Here is a 21,205-nt window from a genome sequence, read left to right on the forward strand (position 1 = left end):
GGTTAAATGGAGGGATTTTAATAAGAACTTGAACTAAGTTGCATTGTTTTCAAATAAGTGCATCATGATTATCAACTTTCCTTATCGTTGCTTGTTCCCTTCTTATGTTCACTCACTGAGTTTGTACTCATTATTTTCAACTTCATGTTTTCATATTAGGAAGCAATTGGAACCTAGGTTGAGGTATCTTTGTAGTTTCGTCTTCTTGGTAGGTAGCTTGGCATTCAATAGCCACACCTTCACCTTGGTTACTCTGTTAGAAGCCTAGAGTCATTTTTGTTTGTAAATACGTACATGTGATGTAAAGTATTAAGATGCATGCCGTAGACCATATATGTATATTTTGATTGGTAAGCCACCATGAGTGGAAATGGTTAATATTATTTTGGGTTAATATAAATGTAGTTTTTGATTGCTATAGTTATTATTAAAGTACTTAAGGGTTGGAATTGTGAGATGTAACTTTAAGAATAGTCGATGGGATGATAAGTAGGATTACATAAATAGGCTTGCTTGGGCTTAGTGGACTATGTCCATTGAGTCCATGCGTCGGTCATGGCTCGAAAATCGGGTCGTGACACTTTACCTCTTACATTACATTAGAAGAAAATGGTACATGTTCATAACTCACATTAAGATAATGTGAGCCTTTTGTTGTTGTTGTGTTGTTGACGGTTGCGAAGCCATGCATAATTTTGATGATGGGTTTGCTTTTCTTGTGAATGTGTTATGTGTTGTTATTGTTTTATGATATGAAAACATGTTGTCATTGTGTTGTTGAAGATTGAGGAAACATGCATATTGGTGATGACGCATTGTTTTTTCTTATTGTGATTGCAGTCCAAGACTCTACAAAGACCGACGACATTCTTTGAGGTTTTCGAGCACACTCACAAGTGACAGAAAGGTATCAAAGAGTTTGTGGACAAAAAGTCGAAGATTGTTAGTGTAAGTAATAAAAATGAGTTAGTTTATATTCATTATATTATTGTATATGTGTATATGTTACTTAACAATTTAATTAATATAAATGTCATTTCTTTTTTTTATTTATAGTAATCATACACATATGCTTTATCGCAAAAGTATGGTAATGATCCATCGTCCTAGTTGAAGTTTGATCCATAGCATGGTCTGACATAATTGGAGAGCTAAAAACCACTTGGACCCACGTTTGAGTTTAGCACCTAGATGTAACTTGCTACACTATTTGCTCCAACTGCAACATTTAAGTCTGCCTGTGATCCGATGCCTTCTGCTAATGATACACGAGTTCCTCAATCTGAACCTAAGGGCTATCAAGAAATGAAGAGCGATGTGAAAAAGTTGAAAATTGACGTGCATGATATTAAGTCCATCAAGAAGGTTGTACTTGAGAGGCTTCCAGATCTAGCTGGCAGGTCTTTATCATTACAGTTGTCGCTTCCTAAGTCACAATGCAGTCACCCCTTTCTGATGATTTGGTTGAGGCACAACCGTAATTCTTTTTCGTTATAGTACAAATTCCATGTATTAACGTTTTTATGGATTTTGACATAACATTTCTTTTTTAATCTTCAAAAGTTTGGTATGTTTTTTCCATTTTATAATACATTTTGGATGTATTTGATACAACATTCTTGCTTTTAATATTAATATTATTATTCAATGCAGGAAATACAAATTTAAAAAAAATCATAAACTTAATTATTACTAATGGAATTACTAACAAAATTTTCTTAATATCGATGGGATTCGTTACTCAATTATTGATGGATTTTGCTTCATTATCGTTGGAATAATACATATTATCGACAAAGTATTAAAAAAAATTGGTTGTTAATTCCATCAGCAATTCCGTAGGTAATTTCGTCAGTAAATTACCAATGTATTTGGCAACCACAATTTTTCATTAGTAAATTACCGATGGATTTGTAGACTGTAACTTTTCGATTGGTGTTTTTACTGACCGAATTTGCTGATGGATTTCTTATATCGCCAACAACTTTATCGGTCGATGCTCAGCAACTTTACTAACGAAATTACTGATGAAATTTTCAATCGATAAATTTACTAACAAAATTTTCAAATACTAACAAAAATTTATTACCGATGAGTATATTTCTGATTGATTACTGACAAAATTTATGTCGATAATTTTGTCGGTAATTGACATTACTGATGAAATGCACACCTTTATATATGAATTTTTCCATTGGTAAAACTCTTTTTTTTAGCAATGTCACTAAATGAATATAAAATGCATTCACAAAGTGAAGAGTTTACCTTAAGCTTTTCAAGAGCCATGAGGCATGATTCGAATTGGATTGAGGATTGAATTTCACTTGATTCCTTATCTATAATTGCCTTGCCACAAGTTGAGCATTGACTTTCACAAGGCTTTTCTTCTAATTTTTCTTCCTTCTTTGCTTCCCCATGCCACTCTTCCAATTTCTCTAAAATCTCTTTGACACTTTCACACTTGGAAACTCTCTTGTAATCATTATCATCGAGTGCACAAAGAAGAGTATGCATAGCCTTAGCATTGAGTTGTACCATATTCATGTCACTTGTATCCCATTCTTTTCCTTCCTTGGCTGGCTTGTATGACCATCAATAATTGTTCATTAAACTTTCATAATCATTGGCTAGAACAAAGTACTTCATTCTATTCTTCCAATAAATGTAGTGTTTGGAATTTTGAGAATATGGTGCCCTAGAAAGCAAGTATATTCTCATTCTTAATTTCATTAAATTTATTTGTAATGAAAGTACATTTTGATAATAAGACGGAGAGTTTATTTTAGTAAGCATTCATTATCTAGTTATTAAAGTACCAAGATTCTATTGAGATATTAAAATACATTTGTATGAAGAGTCATACATAGAAGACATGTATTTTAATTGAATCCAAAAATTGTTCACAGCCATATAATAAAGCTGGTCACTTCATTGTGTTAAGGCTATAGTGTCCAGATTACTTCCAACAAAACAAATGTGATTCATTTCAAAGGAATGATGAGTCTCAAATCATTGAAATGGTTGACTTCGAGTAATGATACTATAACATGAACTGGAATCATGTGATCGTTACCTAAATCTTGATCTCACACTTATACATTTGCTTATAGTAGAATCGAAATCTTGATGGATAGTGGACTCGTGTTTAATCTTTTTGTAATCTTTGATTTACCATGAGCATGATCATCATAAAACATTGATCTAGACTCCATATTTTGGGATTATAATCAAGATGAACATCTAGGAATATATATCCAAATACTGGAGTTTACAGCATTAACATTACTTCTAGTGATTTCAAGAAGATTGATGATTAATTTGGGCCCAGTGGATTCATGCATTAGCTACTCATCACATCTGAATACTCAAAAGATTAGATCTAGAGTATTGAATCATAATTGGATGAACTTTGAGACTAGGGGACAAAATTGACATAAAGGGTAAAACAGTAATTTCACCTTTTATCATTGGATGGTTATGAGGGTTCACAATATAAGGTTTACAATTTGACAACTAATAATTAATATCAAGTATTGAATTGTTTCTTGTAATTATAGTTAATCCAAGAGTGCAACCATGAATCTAAGGTGGAGAGATTTCATGGTTAATAAGCTTGAATTATTTTTAATGAGATTAAGAATAATTCTAAGTTTATTGGAGCTTGGAATATTTATGTCCAAATAGATTCCCCACTTAGCTTTATAGAATTCAACTTGTTTAAGTTGAAATGCATGTTTTAATTTGTTTAAGTAAATTGTGTACAAAAATGGTAGCTTTAACATGTTTGTTTTAATTTAGACAAGAAAACAAATTTGGTATTAATTTAGATAAGAAAATATGTTTGTCTTAATTTAAAATGAGAAAAATATTTTTTGTCTTAATATAGACAAGAAAACATATTTGTCTTAATTTAGACAAGGTAAAATATTTTTATCTTAATTACAGACAAGAGTTGTCTGTAATAAAGATAATTTTATGAGGATTCTTGCAAAATGAATCTAGACATCCATGTTAATAAAAGGAGACTCCATTACTCTTTTATTTATTATTAATTCTTTTTAAATAAAGATGGATAATAATAAAATAAGAGTTATTATTCAATAAGGAGTTTTATTTTATCAAGAACTCTAAATGATAATTAAAGAATTAAGTTATTTATTCTTTAATTTTAATTTTGATAATCATGGAGCATGTTTGATGTTTCCATAACTTTAAATGGGTGGTCAAGATTAATTCAAAGGTGTTTCATTTTGATTAAACCTTTGAAGCAAGAGTTTTAATAAAAAAAAGAAGAGATTGGACGAAAATAATAGTACATACTTTTTTCTTAAAAAAATATGTTTCAGCCATCACTTCTCTTCTCCTCCTCCAAGGTTTTCCAAAAAAAAGAGAACAAAATTGGTTGTCATCTTGTAGTCTTGCATTCCACACCTTGTCCACTTAAGGTTCAAGTTGAAAGTATTCTTAGAGAATAAGTGATAAACTTGTTTGATTGAGAAATCATTCATTAGTGTGGTGGTGTCCGAAAATAAGAATCTCAAAATAAAAGTATGGTTTTTCTTACTTAATGGATTCTTATTTTATTTTTTTTGGATGTGATTATTTTACTTGTAATAATAATAATGTGTGTTTCTACTTGTGTAATTGGATTGCTTGCTTGATTTATAAAAGAAATTTTTGAAATCCATGCTTTACACAATCACATTAATCCACTAAGATCCTACTCCAACATGTAGTTCTCACGATTGAATAAAGAAGGCTCCATAAGTGATTGCCCTTCAACAAGAATTGTTGGAATAGAGTTCATGGTCATGTGTTGATGCTAACAAAGATCACTCAAAGGCTTTTAAACCTACAAAATTGAGTTCAAGCTCCGATATCAATTGTTAGATAGTGCTAGCTCAATGATGATGACTAGAATAGGGTGAATTGGACTTTAAAAATTTTCTAAAGAACTTAAAAACCTTGAGGAGATAAAAAGGATTTTCACAAGTTTGATCTTAAAATTTGTTTTTGTTAAAGATGATGCAAAGGAAATTTAGTAAGCAGCAAGTTGAAAACAAAATTTTCTAACTCTTCAAGGTAGAGTACACAAGAGAAAAATGGTGAAGAGTAAACTACTTAAGTATGCTAAAAAGAATTTGATGTATAAGTCAAAAACAAGTGAGTAAGCTATAAACAATTTTCTAAAAGCTTTTTAAGATAAAATGCATGATTAAAAAGAGTGAAAAGTTGAAGTAAAAGACACAAGAAATTTATAGAGGTTTGGCTTTCTCAAATGCCTACGTCCTCTCCCTTAGCAAGCTAAGGAGTTTCAAATCCACTATGAATGTACTTTTTCAAGGCTTAAGCATAACCTTCACAATGCCTTTTTCTAGGCTCAAGATGATGTGTGCATAATTTGCATATATTTTATAGGACTTAATTATTTAACTTTTTAGTTATTTAGTTGTTTTAGAGTTATTTTCATACCTTTTAGCTTAAATTTGAGCTTGGTAGGTAAGTACATTAAGGGAATTTGGGCCATTCGACCTTTGTTATAGAAAAAGCCATGCGTCCATACCTGTTTTAGTAATTTGTGCATAACTTTCACTCTAGAAGTCCAAATGACATGATTCTGAGGCATTGCAAAGCTAAGAAACAATGCTACAATTCTTATCTTTATCATTTTGCCCAGTTCTAACAGGATAAAGGAGAAAAATTCGTTACATGTTTTTGGACAGTGTTAATTGAATTTGTGGAATAGTGGACTTCTAATCGGATGAGTATCCAGATTTAATTCAAATTGATGAGGAGATTGGTAACATGATTTGGTAGAACTCAAGTTGAGCTATAGGTTTATCTGAAGGAGTTATCATAAGTTAGAAGTTAAATTAATTTAAAACTCTTAGTTGGGATAGAGTTCATGTGGCAATAAACAACTTGAGCATTTTATTTAAGCATATGCTATGAGAGTTGAAAAAGAGGAAAAAAATAGAGATTCGAATGAGAAGAATTAGAAAAGGAGAGTGAAGATTTCAAATCAAGGATTCAAGATTTGAAGCATTCATTCAAGCTTTAACGAGTTTTCTTGAAACTTCTTGTATTTCTTTTTATTTTTTTTAAGATTGTTATTTTTCAAAATGATGTGTTTTGGATTTATTTTGATAAAGATTGTGTTTGATTCTTGTTCTATGAGTAGCTAAATTTCTTATTCTAGTGTTTAGATGTAGTCTTTTATTTTTCCTATGATTACTTTTAGATGATTGATTTGAACTTATTCTTGTTAAGATTTATCTATTGTCTCAGGGCTTAATTCTTGTGAATAACTAATCATTATTTGCATGTTGAAGGTGTTACGTGATGGATCTAAAGATGAAACATGTCATTGGTTCATTAAGGCATTAGACTTAGGGAAAGTGTTCTATAGAAATAAAAACACTCTTTTGTAACATCGTATATTCATGCATGCCTAAGTCGCTACATGACCAAATGCATAGATTATCATAAAAGTTAATAGGTTTATATTAATGCTTGTGAACACAAAAGTAGACATAAGATTAATATAAATACATGTGTTGTATCTCAAAAGGGAACATCATACACCTTAGGTGATCAAGTCATTAATTTTAAAAAGATACGTTAAATCAATCAATCATGAGTTAATCATAGGAATTCAATTGATGAAATCTAAATCTTAGAATTGCAATTATTATTGGTTAAAGTTTAAGTGATTGATAGTCTTTAATTTAGATTTTGATTAGTTAACCTTATTTAAATTAAGTTGAACTTTCTAAATAATATAGAAAACCTTAATTTTGGTAGTTGATACGACCTCCTCGTGGGAACGATACTCTGCTCACTCTATATTATTTGTTCACAATCTATGCACTTGTGGGATTATCACAACAAATACAACCCTTACAATGCCTTTTGACAAGAGTAAGCATAACCCACACATTGGCTTTTTATGAGAGCAAGCACAACCCTTACAATATTACCTTTTGAAGGCTAAGGCATAACCTTTTCTCTCCTACAATTTGAGTAGCAAGCATACCTTTAAGAGGTAGATTTGTTGAGTAAGTACAATAGAGGAAGAATGGGTAAAAAGTGTGTACTAGGATTGGAGTGAAAGCACAAATAAATTTTCAACTCAAGAGTGAATGTTTGTTTTTGCTTGGTTTTTCTCTCTTTTCTTTGCAAGGCTTGATTCGTAAGTGTTTGATTTTTTTCTCTCACTTCTTCCACTCTTCTGAATGCTTCAAATGGTCCTTTTTATAGTTGGAGAAATCTTGGAGTTGTTGGGGTTGATTCCATAAAGAAAATAGTTGTTTGTCTTTTGAAATCTATGTCTAACGATCATTTAGGGTCGACTATGGAGATGTGGTAAGCGATCCTCTACAACTTTAGACTTTTTCTTTTTCGAAGTTGTGCTTTGAGGGTGAAGTATTTAATGTGGCATTCAACCTTCAACCCCGAGGCTGACTTCATTTCTTTTTTTCTTGCTTTGGGGTCGAGTATGAAAATTATGTATTTGACTCTCCATGCTTTTAGATGTTCTTTGGCTCTTTTTTCTTCTTCTAGGATTGATTACCAAAGTAGCGTATTTAACTCTCTAAGGCAAAAGTTGATCTTCTAAGCTTTCATCACTTTTTCTTGCTTTCTACTTTATGGTCAAGTTTCAAGACGTGTAGCTTACCCCAAACTTGAGCCTTCACTTCATTCTTTCTTCATTTGTGCATGTAAGGTCGAGTATGAAGAAGTTGCAGTCGACCTCGAACCAGTGCCTTTATCACATGAGCTTTCAATTGAGCTTTTTCCATGCCTTTTTAACTTTGAGTCAAACTTGGTGTTGAGAAGGTTGATCCTACTTGAATTATGAACCTATCTTAGAAATCAAATATCTCAACTATAAACATTAGGGAGATTAAAACACTTATGCAAGCAAGTTTAACACTCATACAATTAAGTCAATCAAACTTGTAGACATGTCAAAAGTAATTGCATGAGAACCCAATAACTTAAAGAATTAATCAAGGTTCACTCAAATAGGTTCAAGTAAATTTGATCATTTTTGTCATTTCAAAATTATAATCATTTTAGAGCTAATAAAGCAAACAAAGTTTATTGAGACAATTTATTAAAACAAGGAAGGGAGAGTTACACTATGATGTTATGACAACATTCAGGTACATGTAAGAGGTGGGACATAAATGGAGTATCTTGTTAGAAGTTATGAGTGCAATTATATATAATGGCTTAAATCCTCTTGATTATTTTTCTTCATGGTTCAAAAAGAAACCTTATTTGTGTGCATACAAGAGCATGTTGAACCATGTCAAATGAAGGATGACTTAGTTTAAACAGGAGTCATGCAACTGATTTGGTATAGTTTAAAGTTTGCATTGAAATAATTAATTTTGATGTTGTAAAGGCTGTGACGGACAAAATAATTGATAGATAGTGGGGATATGGGTTGGTGAGGAGAATAAAGCAATTGATTGCATGGCATTCAAGAGTGATACATTAAAACTGCATATAGATATTTTTGATTTCAAAAGTTAAGTATGGGTCACATCAACATAATTAATGTTACATTATCATAATCAAAATCACATCATCAATTTTAATTTAAAAATTTTAATGATGTTAATAATTGAATTGATATTGATAAATTTAAAGATATATAGACTTGATTTTTAAAAGTTATTGTATAAAGATTAAATTTAAAATTTTTATAAAGTATAAAACTGCTTATAACATGAGTGATATGTTCTGTAATTATTATTATATTGTATTCTTTATATGAGAAATATAATAAAATTAATTACAGACCATACTATAACTGCAAAAACAAAAATAATGTAGTAAGGTCAGCATAACAAGTTACCGTAACATAAAAATATATTTTCATAAGAATTGAATTTATGCTTTTTATAGATTACTAATGGCATCCCTTCGGTTCTAGTGTCGATTCTCTCATAAAAACGAAATGAATTGGTAAGTGGGAGGGACCAGCAGCGGCTCGTGAGGGACGTTGGAGCCTTGAACCTTGAAAGCTCTGAGGTTTGACGGTCGTGACAATCGAAGGCATTTGCTACAAAATGGAGAGTTGCTGGTTTGTGAACGTAAGAACATGACAACAAGAACAAAATGGAATTATGAATTTATGATTGGCTGATGTTTTTTAAAATGTCCGATCAAACCGTTTCAACTGGAATTTTGATCTCATCCATTCAGAAGATTGTGTTTAAATTGGGGGAACACAGCGGATGGGTGCCTAATTTTCCCTTGAATTATCCTTTTAGATCAACAAAAGCAGCCTAACGCACTTCCGTTTCGCTTGCATTCCCAACATATCCCCCTGAATTGGAAGCAAAGCAGCCAAATTTCATTTTTAAGCTCTCCAAAATTTCAAAGAAGATTATCACATGGGTTAAGGACGTTGAATATGATAGTGAACAGGACCAGGCTGCCCGTGTATGCCATGGCTACTATGTCAACGCTGTTTTCTTGGTTTGAATGTTTCTTTGAAAAGGACTTCCTGGAGACGAATATGACTGCACAAACAGACCCTACTTACCTCCAGAATTGAAATTAATGCAAAATCCAACTTGCAAAATCTGTCACAGTTTGCGATATTTATGTAATGCCTTTGCCCTTTGTTTATATACCAGAGAAACTAGTCGGGGGCTTCCAGTAATTTATCACGGTAACTCATCTGTGGTTGTAAACATTTCATTGATCTCATCCAAAATTAAGATTGTTGACTTAAAGTCGTCTGCCTCTTTTGAGTGAAATAAAGGGACAAAATGCCAAACAGTTTGGTTGGTCATTTTTATTCTATGTTATTTGGGCAAATTGCAAGTTTGTAGATCCATCAAAGTCCAGGATTTCGTACTTTCCTGGTATATCAGGAATAGATTGATTTCTCATTTGAACATAAGGAATTTGCAGCTGCAACTCTAAGTTTGATGCTTTCTTTCGTGTTGGTTACTGGTTGATGTCAAATGGGTACTCTGTTTTATGCAAACTTAGAAACACAACAGAAATACTTGTAAGGTCTTCAACTCCAGAATCTGAAACCTTTGGTTTATCTCACTCATGGGTTCAGCCATTTGGTCACTTTTGCTAGTTGTTTTTCTTCAAATCTATATCATAGCAGCTACCACTGATGCTGGTGATTGTAAGTTTGCCTCTAATCATTACTTTTCTTGTTTTGTTTTATTATAATTTTGTTATTCTTTAGCTTTACTTTGGAGAGGATATGGTTGCTTATAAAAGTTCTATCTAAGTTTCTTAACTTATTGCAAAGATGATATGTGCTTGAAGATTGCACATCCTCACATGCAACATGTATATTAGTAGTTAAGTTGAGCTGATGAGAATATGTGATCTACCTTTATTTTTCTAAATACCAATATTATTCTTCCTGTGTTCGCAAAAGTGAACTTGCCCACTCAGAACTGAATACTGAACGCTAGTCAAGTCTTTTGGGAAAGAGGAATTCTGCTAATTTTATCAGGATGGTCTCATCGTCTTGACTCTATAATGCTTGTAGCTATTAGTTATTTGGTCTGGGGTCAACCTTTTAAAGAAATCCATTATCAGAAGGTGCCTATACCTCGGTCAAATTAAAGGGCTAAATCTATTTGTATTCCTTTCATGACAATTTATTTTAAATGCTACGGAAATGCTACCTTAGAATTCAGCTTTGATTTCTGATCAAGGGAAACTTTTGTCCAATTCTTCTGCAGCTACTGCTCTAAAATCTCTCGCGGCTGAGTGGGAAAATGTACCTCCCAGTTGGGTGGGTGGGGACCCTTGTGGTGATGGCTGGGTTGGAATTAGTTGCACTGATTCACGTGTGACCTCAATGTAAGTTGTTGGTGCTTCTACGTTTTAATGTGCATGAAAGATTGCTTAGTTTGGTTCTTCCAGCTTTGGGATCTTATCTAACAATTATCTATTTCAGAATATTGCCAAGCATGAACTTAGTAGGACGGCTGTCAGGAGACATTTCGACCTTATCTGAATTACAGCAAGTGTAGGTCCTTTTGCCCACTGTCTCCCTCTGTTCTTCATGGAGGTCATTTTGCAGCTAGTTTGTCTGAACCATCCTTCTAGACATTTTTTTTTCTTTTCAGCATGTAAATGTTAGCTTTTGAGTATTGCAGCACTTCAATGTTCAGGTATCTAAAGGTTTGCTCTTTAAATGCAAGGGATATGTTAATTCTGGTAGAGCTGTAAATAAAAAAGAATTCGTTTCTTTAATTTCTTTCAATAAATAATTTATCAATTTTTAGTTAGAGGCAATCGTTACCATAGTTATTATAACATCTCTGATGTGGCTTCTTTTTTCAGGGATCTATCCTACAACAAAGGTCTCACAGGATCTCTCCCAGCATCGATTGGGAATTTAAAGAATCTAACAAACTTGTAAGTAGATCTATTTCCAACCAAAGCATCACCTGGAAGCAAATTTGTTCTGCAATTCCCTTAAAAGACCTCTTTTGTTTATATAATATCGCAGAATCTTGGTTGGTTGTGGTTTCAATGGTCCAATTCCCGATGCAATAGGATCTCTATCGCAGCTGAAGTACCTGTAAGAATTTGACCTTTAATGCTTATTCCCAGCAGTGACTAACAAACATGCAATTCCATTTGGATTCTGGTGATTTGCGATGTATGACTATTAAGTGAAGGGCATTACATTAGTATCCAATAAAACTTCGGTTTTAGGCTCCATGATCGTGGGTTGTATGTTGTTTTGGCTTCACTATTTCTACTTGTTATTCTTTTACGTCTTTTAATCATAGTACTTCTTTCATGCTGGCCTATATTGCCTGCAGATCCCTAAATTCTAATGGCTTCACTGGACCTATTCCACCGTCCATTGGTCATCTATCAAATCTTGTTTGGTTAGATCTGGCTGACAACCAGTTAGAAGGACCAATTCCAGTTTCAAATGGATCTGCACCAGGGCTTGACATGTTGATTCATACCAAACACTTGTATGCCGAATTTCTTTGTAGTTTACGTTTATTTAGATGCTTTTCTTGCAATGGTTATATTCTCCTCATAGTAATGACGTTCTCCATCATCCACAGCCATTTCGGGAAGAATAAACTCTCTGGCCAAATTCCAGCTCAACTTTTCAGTTCACATATGAGTCTTATACATTTGTAAGTTTCGTTCAGTTTTCTATCAAGTAGGTTTTGCAATATATTTCTTGACTTACCTGGAATGTGCTTTGCAAAAAGACACACTGTATTCTAAACTACAGGAAAGGCGCATACATATAACGAATTTCTTCTCTAAATAATGATTTTTCTCTTAACCTTCAACAGCCTGTATAAGAGGGTGCTTCTTCTTTGTATCTTAAGCCACCCTTCTGAAAGAAAGAGACTCTGAATTCTTTCTCTCATTTTATTTTTTATTTTAAAGAATTCCAAATTTGTCTGCAAGCTCCTTCTTCCTAATCTTTGCTTTAATGTAATGAAATTCAAGAAATAACAGCATGAATTTTTGTAGATTTGTTACATTTCGTTTTCCTCTCTCTCTGGTAGGCTATTTGAAAGCAACGAACTTACTGGAAGTCTTCCTTCCACCCTTGGACTTGTGCAAACTCTGGAAGTGGTGTGAGTATCTAGATCAAGTACTACAGTGAACTCTTGTTGAAGTTTTTGCTGTAAGTGAATTTCTACAGGGTTTTTGATGATAAGAGATGAATTTATTGTTTTGGCTACAGACACTTTGACAACAATTCTCTAAATGGGCATCTTCCGTTGAATCTCAGCAGTCTTTTAAATGTTCAAGATCTGTAAGCTATGAACAGAAAAGGCTGATAGTCTTCTGCACTTGTTTTTCTAGGAGGGAAGGGAACTATTATCTTCTCTTAATGAAGAGCATTTGGTGTTGATTTTCAGGTCTTTGTCCAACAATAAACTGACTGGCCCTCTGCCTGACCTTACTGGCATGAACAGTTTGAACACCTTGTAAGTAAGAAGTGCTTTAGTAACTCTACCCATACTATAATGATTCTTTAGTCTTCTCAGACTACATTTGGTTGCTCCTGTTTTCTTATTCATGTTCTTGTGTATTTTTGTGTGTATCCAAGTGAAATGCTGCTCATCATAGCTATCTTGTTTAGTGGCCGTACACAATTTTATTGTCATTACTAATCTTTGTTCTCTTACATGATTGTGCAGATACTTGAGTAATAATAGTTTTGATTTAGCAGATGTTCCTTCTTGGTTTCCAGCCCTGCAAGCCTTAACAACATTGTATTTTCCTCTTTCTCTCTCTCTTATTCCTTCAGTACCAACACAGGAACATGAAATTAAACTGAACATTGAAATATCATAACTGTTTTAACTGTAGAACTGAGTCCTTTTTCTACCATTCGACTTAGTCTAGGACCATCATTCTTTAATATCATAAATACTTCTGTCTGTATATCTTCTTTCTCACAAGTATTTTTATGTAGACGGCAGAATAATCAATTTATTTGTATGGCAGAATGATGGAACATACACAACTTCAAGGTCAAGTTCCTGCCACATTCTTTGAGCTTCCAAATTTGCAGACTGTGTGAGTAAGCTTGACCTTATGTAGCACCAATTGTACTGGAAACGTGGATCCAAATAAAAAATGTCACATAGTTGCCACAATCTGGATATGATAGTTAGATTTTTGCCCCCTTTTACTGTTATTTTGTTGACAGGGTACTAAAAGGCAACCGACTTAATGGTACCTTGGAGATTGGGCCAAGCTTTAGCAACCAGCTGAAAACCATAGATTTGCAGTACAATTCCATTACTGGTTTCAATGACAGAGGCAGAACCTACAAATTTGACATAATGTAAGCCAGAATTCTTTAACATTTTTCTGGGCATGTTTTTTGTTTTCTATTTTGCTGAATAAGTAGGCTTGGATTCTCATACTTGTTGAAAGTTAAATTGCCCGCAGATGCATCTAGTTAATGTTAAAATTATTAATGTTTTAAACATCACTGAAGCTCTTTCTACCAATTTCTGCAGACTTGTGGATAATCCAGTATGTACGGCGAGAGAAACAACAAGCACTTACTGCGAACTTCCCCCATCAAATTCCTCGCCGTATTTAACCCCCCCTTCAAAGACCTGTCCATGCAGTTCAGGACAAATTTCCAGTCCCTCATGTGGATGTGCATATCCGTATACAGGAACACTAAAATTCAGAGCCCTTTTATTCTCAGACTTTGGAAATTTAACTCGATATAAAGAACTAGAGCAATCTTTGGGGCAGTTCTTCCTGTCCCATCAACTTCCTGTGGATTCTGTTTCACTAAGTTATCCAAAAAGGGCTTCATTTGAATATCGTCTTCTATTGGACCTTGCTGTATTTCCATCTGGCCAAAAGAGCTTCAATAGAACTGGAATTTCTATGATTGCATCTGTATTTAGCAACCAGACTTTCAAGCCTCCTAAAGAGCTCTTTGGACCTTACGTTTTTGATGGTGACGAATATGAGCACTTTTCTGGTAATGCTTATAGAATAGAAGCAAAACGAATTTGTAAATTTCGCTGTTTATTTAGATTCATCTTTTTCTATGCATGTTTGTTTTCATCCAGATGAACCTGCCAACTCAAAAAAATCTAGCATTGCCATCAAAATAGGAGCAACAGCTGGTGCTTCAGTGCTGTTTTTACTATTAGTGCTCGTTGGGATTTATGCTTACCGTCAGAAGAAGAGAGCAGAAAGAGCAACCAAAGAGAGCAATCCTTTTGGTATGATGAGCATTTCATTTCCTCGGCCTTTTCAAGTGGATTGTATGGAATATCTGGGATTTATGACTGATTCTCTACTGTAAAAACACAGCACACTGGGATTCTAAGAAGAGCAGTGGTAGCATACCTCAGTTAAAAGGAGCAAGATGCTTCTCTTTCGAAGAGCTCAAGAAATACACAAACAATTTTTCAGAAGCCAATGATATTGGATCGGGGGGTTATGGAAAGGTTAATTTTGACTCTCATTCTCTCTCTTTAATGCATGTGTGCTTAGGTGTGTTCGTTAAAACATACATCCATATGGCACCTCGGCCCCATAAAGGTGGTCTCATTTGCACAATTGTCAGTTAAAATTCTACTATGTAAGTATATGTATATATTAGATAGCATATAAATGAGTAAAGTATCGATCTCACAAAAAATTGACTTAAAATTTTACTTAGTATTAAAATCAGAAAAATTTAATCTAATCCAAACAATCAAAATCAAATAACTAAATTAATTAATTAAAAATAATTAACCAACATTTAAACTAACAAAGAAAAATCAAAGTAATAATAACTTGAGTAAAATTTGAATCAAATAGGCTTAGGATTACAATATCTTTCACACTTAATTTAAATTTTACCTCTTTTTCTTGATTTATTTCAATAGATTGAATTATTAAACTAGAGTCCTCAATTATTTACAAAAGTCTCCTGACTCATCTTATAAAAATATCTATTTTAACCAAAACACTTTATTCCTATGTGAATTATAATTAAAACAGAGTCATTAAGTTCAGACTCTAATCAGGCTACATATGGCTTATAGGTATATTTCTATCCTATAGGCAAATCAATTAATATGATCATATGCTATTTCAACTTTAATTTACACTAAACTCTCTTTCCCAAGTTTGTTTAGGTTTCTAAATTAATTTAATTGGTGTTCAAATAATTAAAAGTATTAAGAGCAAATTGGAATAAACAATTTAATTTCATTGAAAATAAGTAAGAAAGAGATTAAAAATATAGATTACATATGAGTTCAATTGTAATTCTAAAAAAAGAAAATTAACAATTTATAATTGCAAAGACAATTAACGTTATATAAAATTCAACCATTACGAGTAACAAGAAAAATAAAAGTTAAGGAAGAAAACAAAACAAATATTTACAACCTTACTCTCTAAGTTTCAGCCTCAACTTTTAACTTCTTGAGTCTCCAAAAGTTGTCTCACAAATATCTCATAAAAATATCATATTTATACTAATAAACTTAACCTAAAATATCCTAGGTTAACCTACTTATTCTAATTGGGCTTAAAAGTGTAATGAAGGGCCCAAATATCAATTGTCAGCCCTAAAATTACCATTCCCGCAACAATACACTCAGTCATATTCCAACGTGATTTTTTCTATCTTCGATGCAGAATTGGGCAAAGTGATCTTCTAAAAGTTGTAGCTCTATCTCTTAGCTTTCCAATAGTTTAAGAATTGCATCATTTGAAGTTCTGTAACACAAGTTATGGTCAAAATATTGAAATATATGCAAGCAGATTTTTGAATCTTTTAACATCATACTTTTCAAAATTAAACTCAATTCCCTTAATTCTTACAAAAATATAAAAACTAATAAATAATAATCAAATTAAAGGAAATAAACATAAAATTAAAAGAACTCACTTAAAAATAAACTAATTATAGAAACAACTAAAAATAACTAAATTATAATAAAAAATTAATAACTTAACTAATATATAATAATAAAATCGGATTAAAATAATTTTATAAAATAGAATTATCAACAATTCCATGTTTTGTTGCTGGTTTGGACTAATGCCTGACTGCAGCGACACACATTAAAATATGTAAGTTATTGCAGACGAGTGGTGGTTAAGGCAACAGACAATGTGGTAAAACAGGCACATGTTTAAATGCATGATTTTCAGAAACATGGAGAAGTATATATCTGAAATAAAATTTTCTTTTTATTTGTGCTTCCATTTGAGGCATCCCTAGCACTAGCCCCCTTTGCAGACTGTGTTTGCATTGAACTTTTTACTTTAAAGAATGGAACTTTTAATTAGATTACAATGTTATTATACAAAAAATAAAGGGACAAAAAGGATAATAACCTACAGTAAATTATTCGATGTATAGAAAAAGATAATAACAAAAATCAAATTAGTAACTACATTCGTGTGCTTCAAGAATATGTAAAACGAGTTTGATTACATATTCAAACTGTCAATTGGAATAGTTGACTGTGATCCACATATGACATATGTAAGATGTTTTCTGTAGTTTGTGCATGTGCATGTCTAAACACATTATGCATCACGGTACACGTCTATGTTGACATAAAACACTCTTCCCTTGTTCTTTCACCAGTAGATAACATTATTGCAAGTAGATGGCAGCCACTCAGCATAGTAGGCTAGATGTACATATTAGATAATTTATGCCATCCTTACGTGCTATGTTGTGTTCATATGAATGTTGATGCAGTATAGTTATTTCAAACATGCAATACAATGATACTACATTAATGTGCCTATTATTAACATATCCCATGGTTTGCAAAGTTTTGGAATAGACCCAGTGATTAACAAGACTATGACTGGATTTATTTTCCAACCTTTGCTCCTACTCATCTGTGTTTTAGTTTGTTCTGTCTCTAACTATGTCTGTTACTGACAGGGATCTCTTTAGCATGGTCATGCTAATTTTTAAAATTATTTTTCCAAATAATTCTGAATGTTTTTAATTATAGGTTTATAGAGGAACTCTACCCTCAGGGGAACTTATTGCCATAAAGCGAGCTCAGCAACGATCTATGCAGGGTGGGCTCGAATTTAAAACAGAAATTGAGCTTCTATCAAGAGTTCATCATAAAAATGTTGTCAGTTTATTGGGATTTTGCTTTGAACGAGGTGAACAAATGCTAATATATGAGTATGTTCCTAATGGCTCTCTGAGTGACAGCTTGTCAGGTACTTTCCTCTGTTTGCTCACTTTATTCATCCAAAATGAGTTACTCCATCAATAATTAAATGGCATTTTATAGGTCTTCACTGCCTGACCATATTACTTATCAAACAATACCCTTAACTGCACCAAGAAATGAAATAAAATATTTAATAAGCCTACACTATGCTGCTAGTCTATAGGAGGAAGACAACTTAACGTTATAGCTCCATTGCTTCTTTAGTTTTGACTTTCTAACAAAGAATCACATTTTGAGCTCACTGCAGCAAAGCATTTATCATTATCCCTAGTGAATGATTTTACTTGTTAATTTCCCATGTTATTGTTTAACAAGCTATCTTTTACTTCACTCATATTTTGCTTCTTCGGAAAATAACATTCTGATAATTCAGGGAAGTCGGGAATCCGACTGGACTGGACTAGGCGACTTAAAATAACTGTTGGTGCAGCTAGAGGTCTGGCATATCTTCATGAGCTTGCAAATCCTCCCATCATTCATAGGGACATCAAGTCCACTAACATCTTATTAGACGAACGCTTAAATGCTAAAGTTGCTGATTTTGGTCTCTCCAAACCTATGGGTGACAGTGAAAAAGGTCATGTTACCACTCAAGTTAAAGGTACAATGGTGAGTTACTCCATACACCTACTCAAGAGAATAATTTAGCCTTTTAAATGGTAGAACCCTGCTCTCCTTTTTGTAATTGATGCTTTAGTTTATTTTCTTTCCAGAGTAACTGGTATTCTCTCCCCCTCGCCTGCCCATCCCTTTATAGATGATGAATTTGTAATTCATTTATACGTTTAAGCATCTGCTGTAATTATAGTAGTTTTAGTACGTGAAACACAATAAATTTCTAGATGAATCTGACTTTTCGGAAGGGGCCAATGAGGAATGGAGAGGAGAATTAGCTGACATTAAAAAATGTCTAATCCTCTTATGTCCAAAGTGGAGTCACCTTGCATACCACTATGTCAAATGTCTATAATATGCATGCAAGATTTGGGATATTTCAAAAGAAAAATGCAACAATTACTATAATTATGACTTAACTGGATTTGAGTTTAATAAATTTCATAAGAAAAATAGAAGGGGAAGTGGTTAAAGATTCGTTAAGACTATTGCATAAGGCGTTTACTATGCTTATAGTATGTGCTGTCCTAAGAATGATTTTTCTTACTGTTGTAGGGTTACTTGGATCCTGAATATTATATGACCCAGCAGTTGACTGAGAAGAGTGATGTTTATAGCTTTGGAGTGCTGATGTTGGAGATAGTAACTGCAAGAAAACCAATAGAGCGAGGGAAATATATTGTAAGGGAAGTGAGACTGGCAATGGATAAAACGAAAAGTTTATATAATCTCCAAGAGATTCTTGACGCATCCATTGGCTTAGCTGCAACACCCAAAGGCTTGGAAATGTTTGTGGACCTAGCAATGAGTTGTGTAGAAGAATCAGGAGCTAACAGGCCTACAATGAGTGAAGTGGTAAAAGAGATTGAAAACATTATGCAGCTCGCTGGCATGAATCCCAATGCTGAATCAGCATCTGGTTCAGCAACTTATGAGGAAGCAACTAAGGGGGGTTCTCTCCATCCATACAGTGATGACTCTTTTGCTTATAGTGGGGTCTTCCCAGCCTCCAAGATAGAGCCCCAGTGAGAGTCATTTTGCTACTTTTCTTTTTCTTCTTTGTATTATTTATTTTATGAGCAATGAACTTGGTGAGACAGCTGCTTGTGTTTTCAGCCTTGGTGACTGTCAACTTATGTCGGATCTTTTTGTTGTTTGTTGCATATTATGATGAAACTGTAATTATAATGAATTCTTTATATTTAAATAGGTAAATAGAAGAATTGATTACAAAGACGCTAAAATGCTTTAGCATATTATTATACTTAGGTAGTGTTTGATACGAGGGAAATAGGAGCACATTCTTTATATCCAATTAAATTATATTGCAGTATTTATTTTGTAGTAAACTATCATAATATAAAATTAAAATGCGATCACATTACAGTAGATGGATGTAATGTGATTGCAATACAAAATCAATGCAATTTGATTGTATTGTACTTTACAATGTTATTAAAGATATTTTTGTTCTTCAACTTTGTTATTTTGTTAAAAACATTTTATAATGTTATAATTTATTGTTTTATATAGATTTCAAGGCTATCTTTTTATTATTTTTAATAGTTATGGTGACTATCAATAAAATTTATAGTCTTTTAAAGGAAAAAAAATTAAATATAATATATAATATTGAAAATTATATTAAAAAATAAAAATAAAATATATAAGACTATAATAAAAAATAAAATATATGATATTAAAAATATATTTAAGAGATCATATTATATAAAAATTAATAATAAAAAATACAAGTATATTAAACTTTTATTTTAATAAATAAGGATAATTTTGAAAATTGACATTACATTCATAACAAAGTACTTGTAAATCAAATTCTTTAATGTTATTTTCCCTACATTTTAATCATTACTTTACTTATATATCAAATACTACAATATTATCTTCCTTGCAATCGCATTGTTTGCAATCACATTACTTATAATCACATTACTTGTAATCATATTATATTGTAAAGTATCAAACATCACCTTAAGTTAGGTCAACCTCTAATTCCTACTAATAAAGAACTTAGACCATTGAGTCCATATGAAGACGACCCTTCTCAAGATTTTTTATTTAAATTTCTTCTTATTTTTTTTCTCTATTTGCATTTTTCACTTGTTAATCTTTTAATTTCTAATTTCATTAAAGATTTAAAATATTAATAATCTAATAATTTATTATTAAATTATTAATATAAATTTTTATTTTAAATTCTTTTATTATTCTTGATATTCATTTTTCCTTTTTTATTCTTATGTTCTTGTTTTTCTTATCTTTTCTCATATCTATCGTCGACCATCTGAGAAATCACCAATGACATTGGAGTGCTAATCCGGTGTTGGTCGTGAGCATTAGGGTGTTAGATCGATACTTCCCTTGGTCAGATATGGTCTTCGAGGGCCAAATCGGTCATGGGGATTTGGCCATGGACGCCAGATGTGTTGTTTCCTTGGTTGAATCTAGCAAGGGAACACCAGATTCGACCTTAGAGCCATTGCTACTGTCACTATTGCCGTGTTTTAGTAGTGGGTGGAGGTTAGCAAGAGGAAAGAGGCAAGAATGGGAAGAGAGAGAAAGACAAAAGAGAAAATGAGAAGAAAAGAAAATATTTACTAAGAAAAGAGAGGTAGGTGGGTAGAGAGAAAGAAATTATGGAAAAAAGAATAAATACATCTTATGTAGCATGGTAATTTTTAAAATTGATGAAGAGTATTTTTATCTATTAACATTTTTAACTTATTCTTTCTTTTTGGAAATAGCCATTATTAAAAAGGGAGTCAGTAATGGCTATTTCGTCTTCTTTCCATGAAGTAAACAAAGTTTTAAGAAAGTAATAGGAATAA

The 21,205-nt window shown here is 32.5% G+C and overlaps 1 protein-coding gene and 1 long non-coding RNA gene across 3 annotated transcripts; both read left to right on the plus strand.

Moving 5' to 3' along the window:
• Window positions 557-1,586, plus strand: LOC108662597. Its single transcript, XR_001928511.1, has 2 exons — window positions 557-948; window positions 1,057-1,586. It is a non-coding gene; the product is annotated as an uncharacterized LOC108662597 (long non-coding RNA).
• On the plus strand, window positions 9,773-19,638 carry LOC18595634 (probable leucine-rich repeat receptor-like protein kinase At5g49770). Of its 2 annotated transcripts, XM_018123308.1 has the most exons (19): window positions 9,773-10,165; window positions 10,737-10,857; window positions 10,955-11,026; window positions 11,344-11,418; window positions 11,513-11,584; window positions 11,832-11,993; window positions 12,090-12,164; window positions 12,549-12,620; window positions 12,731-12,802; window positions 12,909-12,977; window positions 13,191-13,265; window positions 13,501-13,572; window positions 13,706-13,843; window positions 14,022-14,503; window positions 14,595-14,750; window positions 14,842-14,978; window positions 17,508-17,727; window positions 18,115-18,350; window positions 18,912-19,638. In XM_018123308.1, exons 1-19 carry the CDS (start codon window positions 10,084-10,086, stop codon window positions 19,383-19,385), a joined length of 2,862 nt encoding a protein of 953 aa, XP_017978797.1. In that variant the 5' UTR covers window positions 9,773-10,083; the 3' UTR covers window positions 19,386-19,638. The 2 variants fall into 2 exon arrangements, with proteins under 2 accessions (XP_017978797.1, XP_017978799.1); XM_018123310.1 differs by lacking the exons at window positions 9,773-10,165; window positions 10,737-10,857; window positions 10,955-11,026 and adding an exon at window positions 11,079-11,171.

The sequence above is a fragment of the Theobroma cacao genome, chromosome 6 (genome assembly GCF_000208745.1).
Source record: "Theobroma cacao cultivar B97-61/B2 chromosome 6, Criollo_cocoa_genome_V2, whole genome shotgun sequence".
In the NCBI taxonomy this organism is placed as follows: domain Eukaryota; kingdom Viridiplantae; phylum Streptophyta; class Magnoliopsida; order Malvales; family Malvaceae; genus Theobroma; species Theobroma cacao.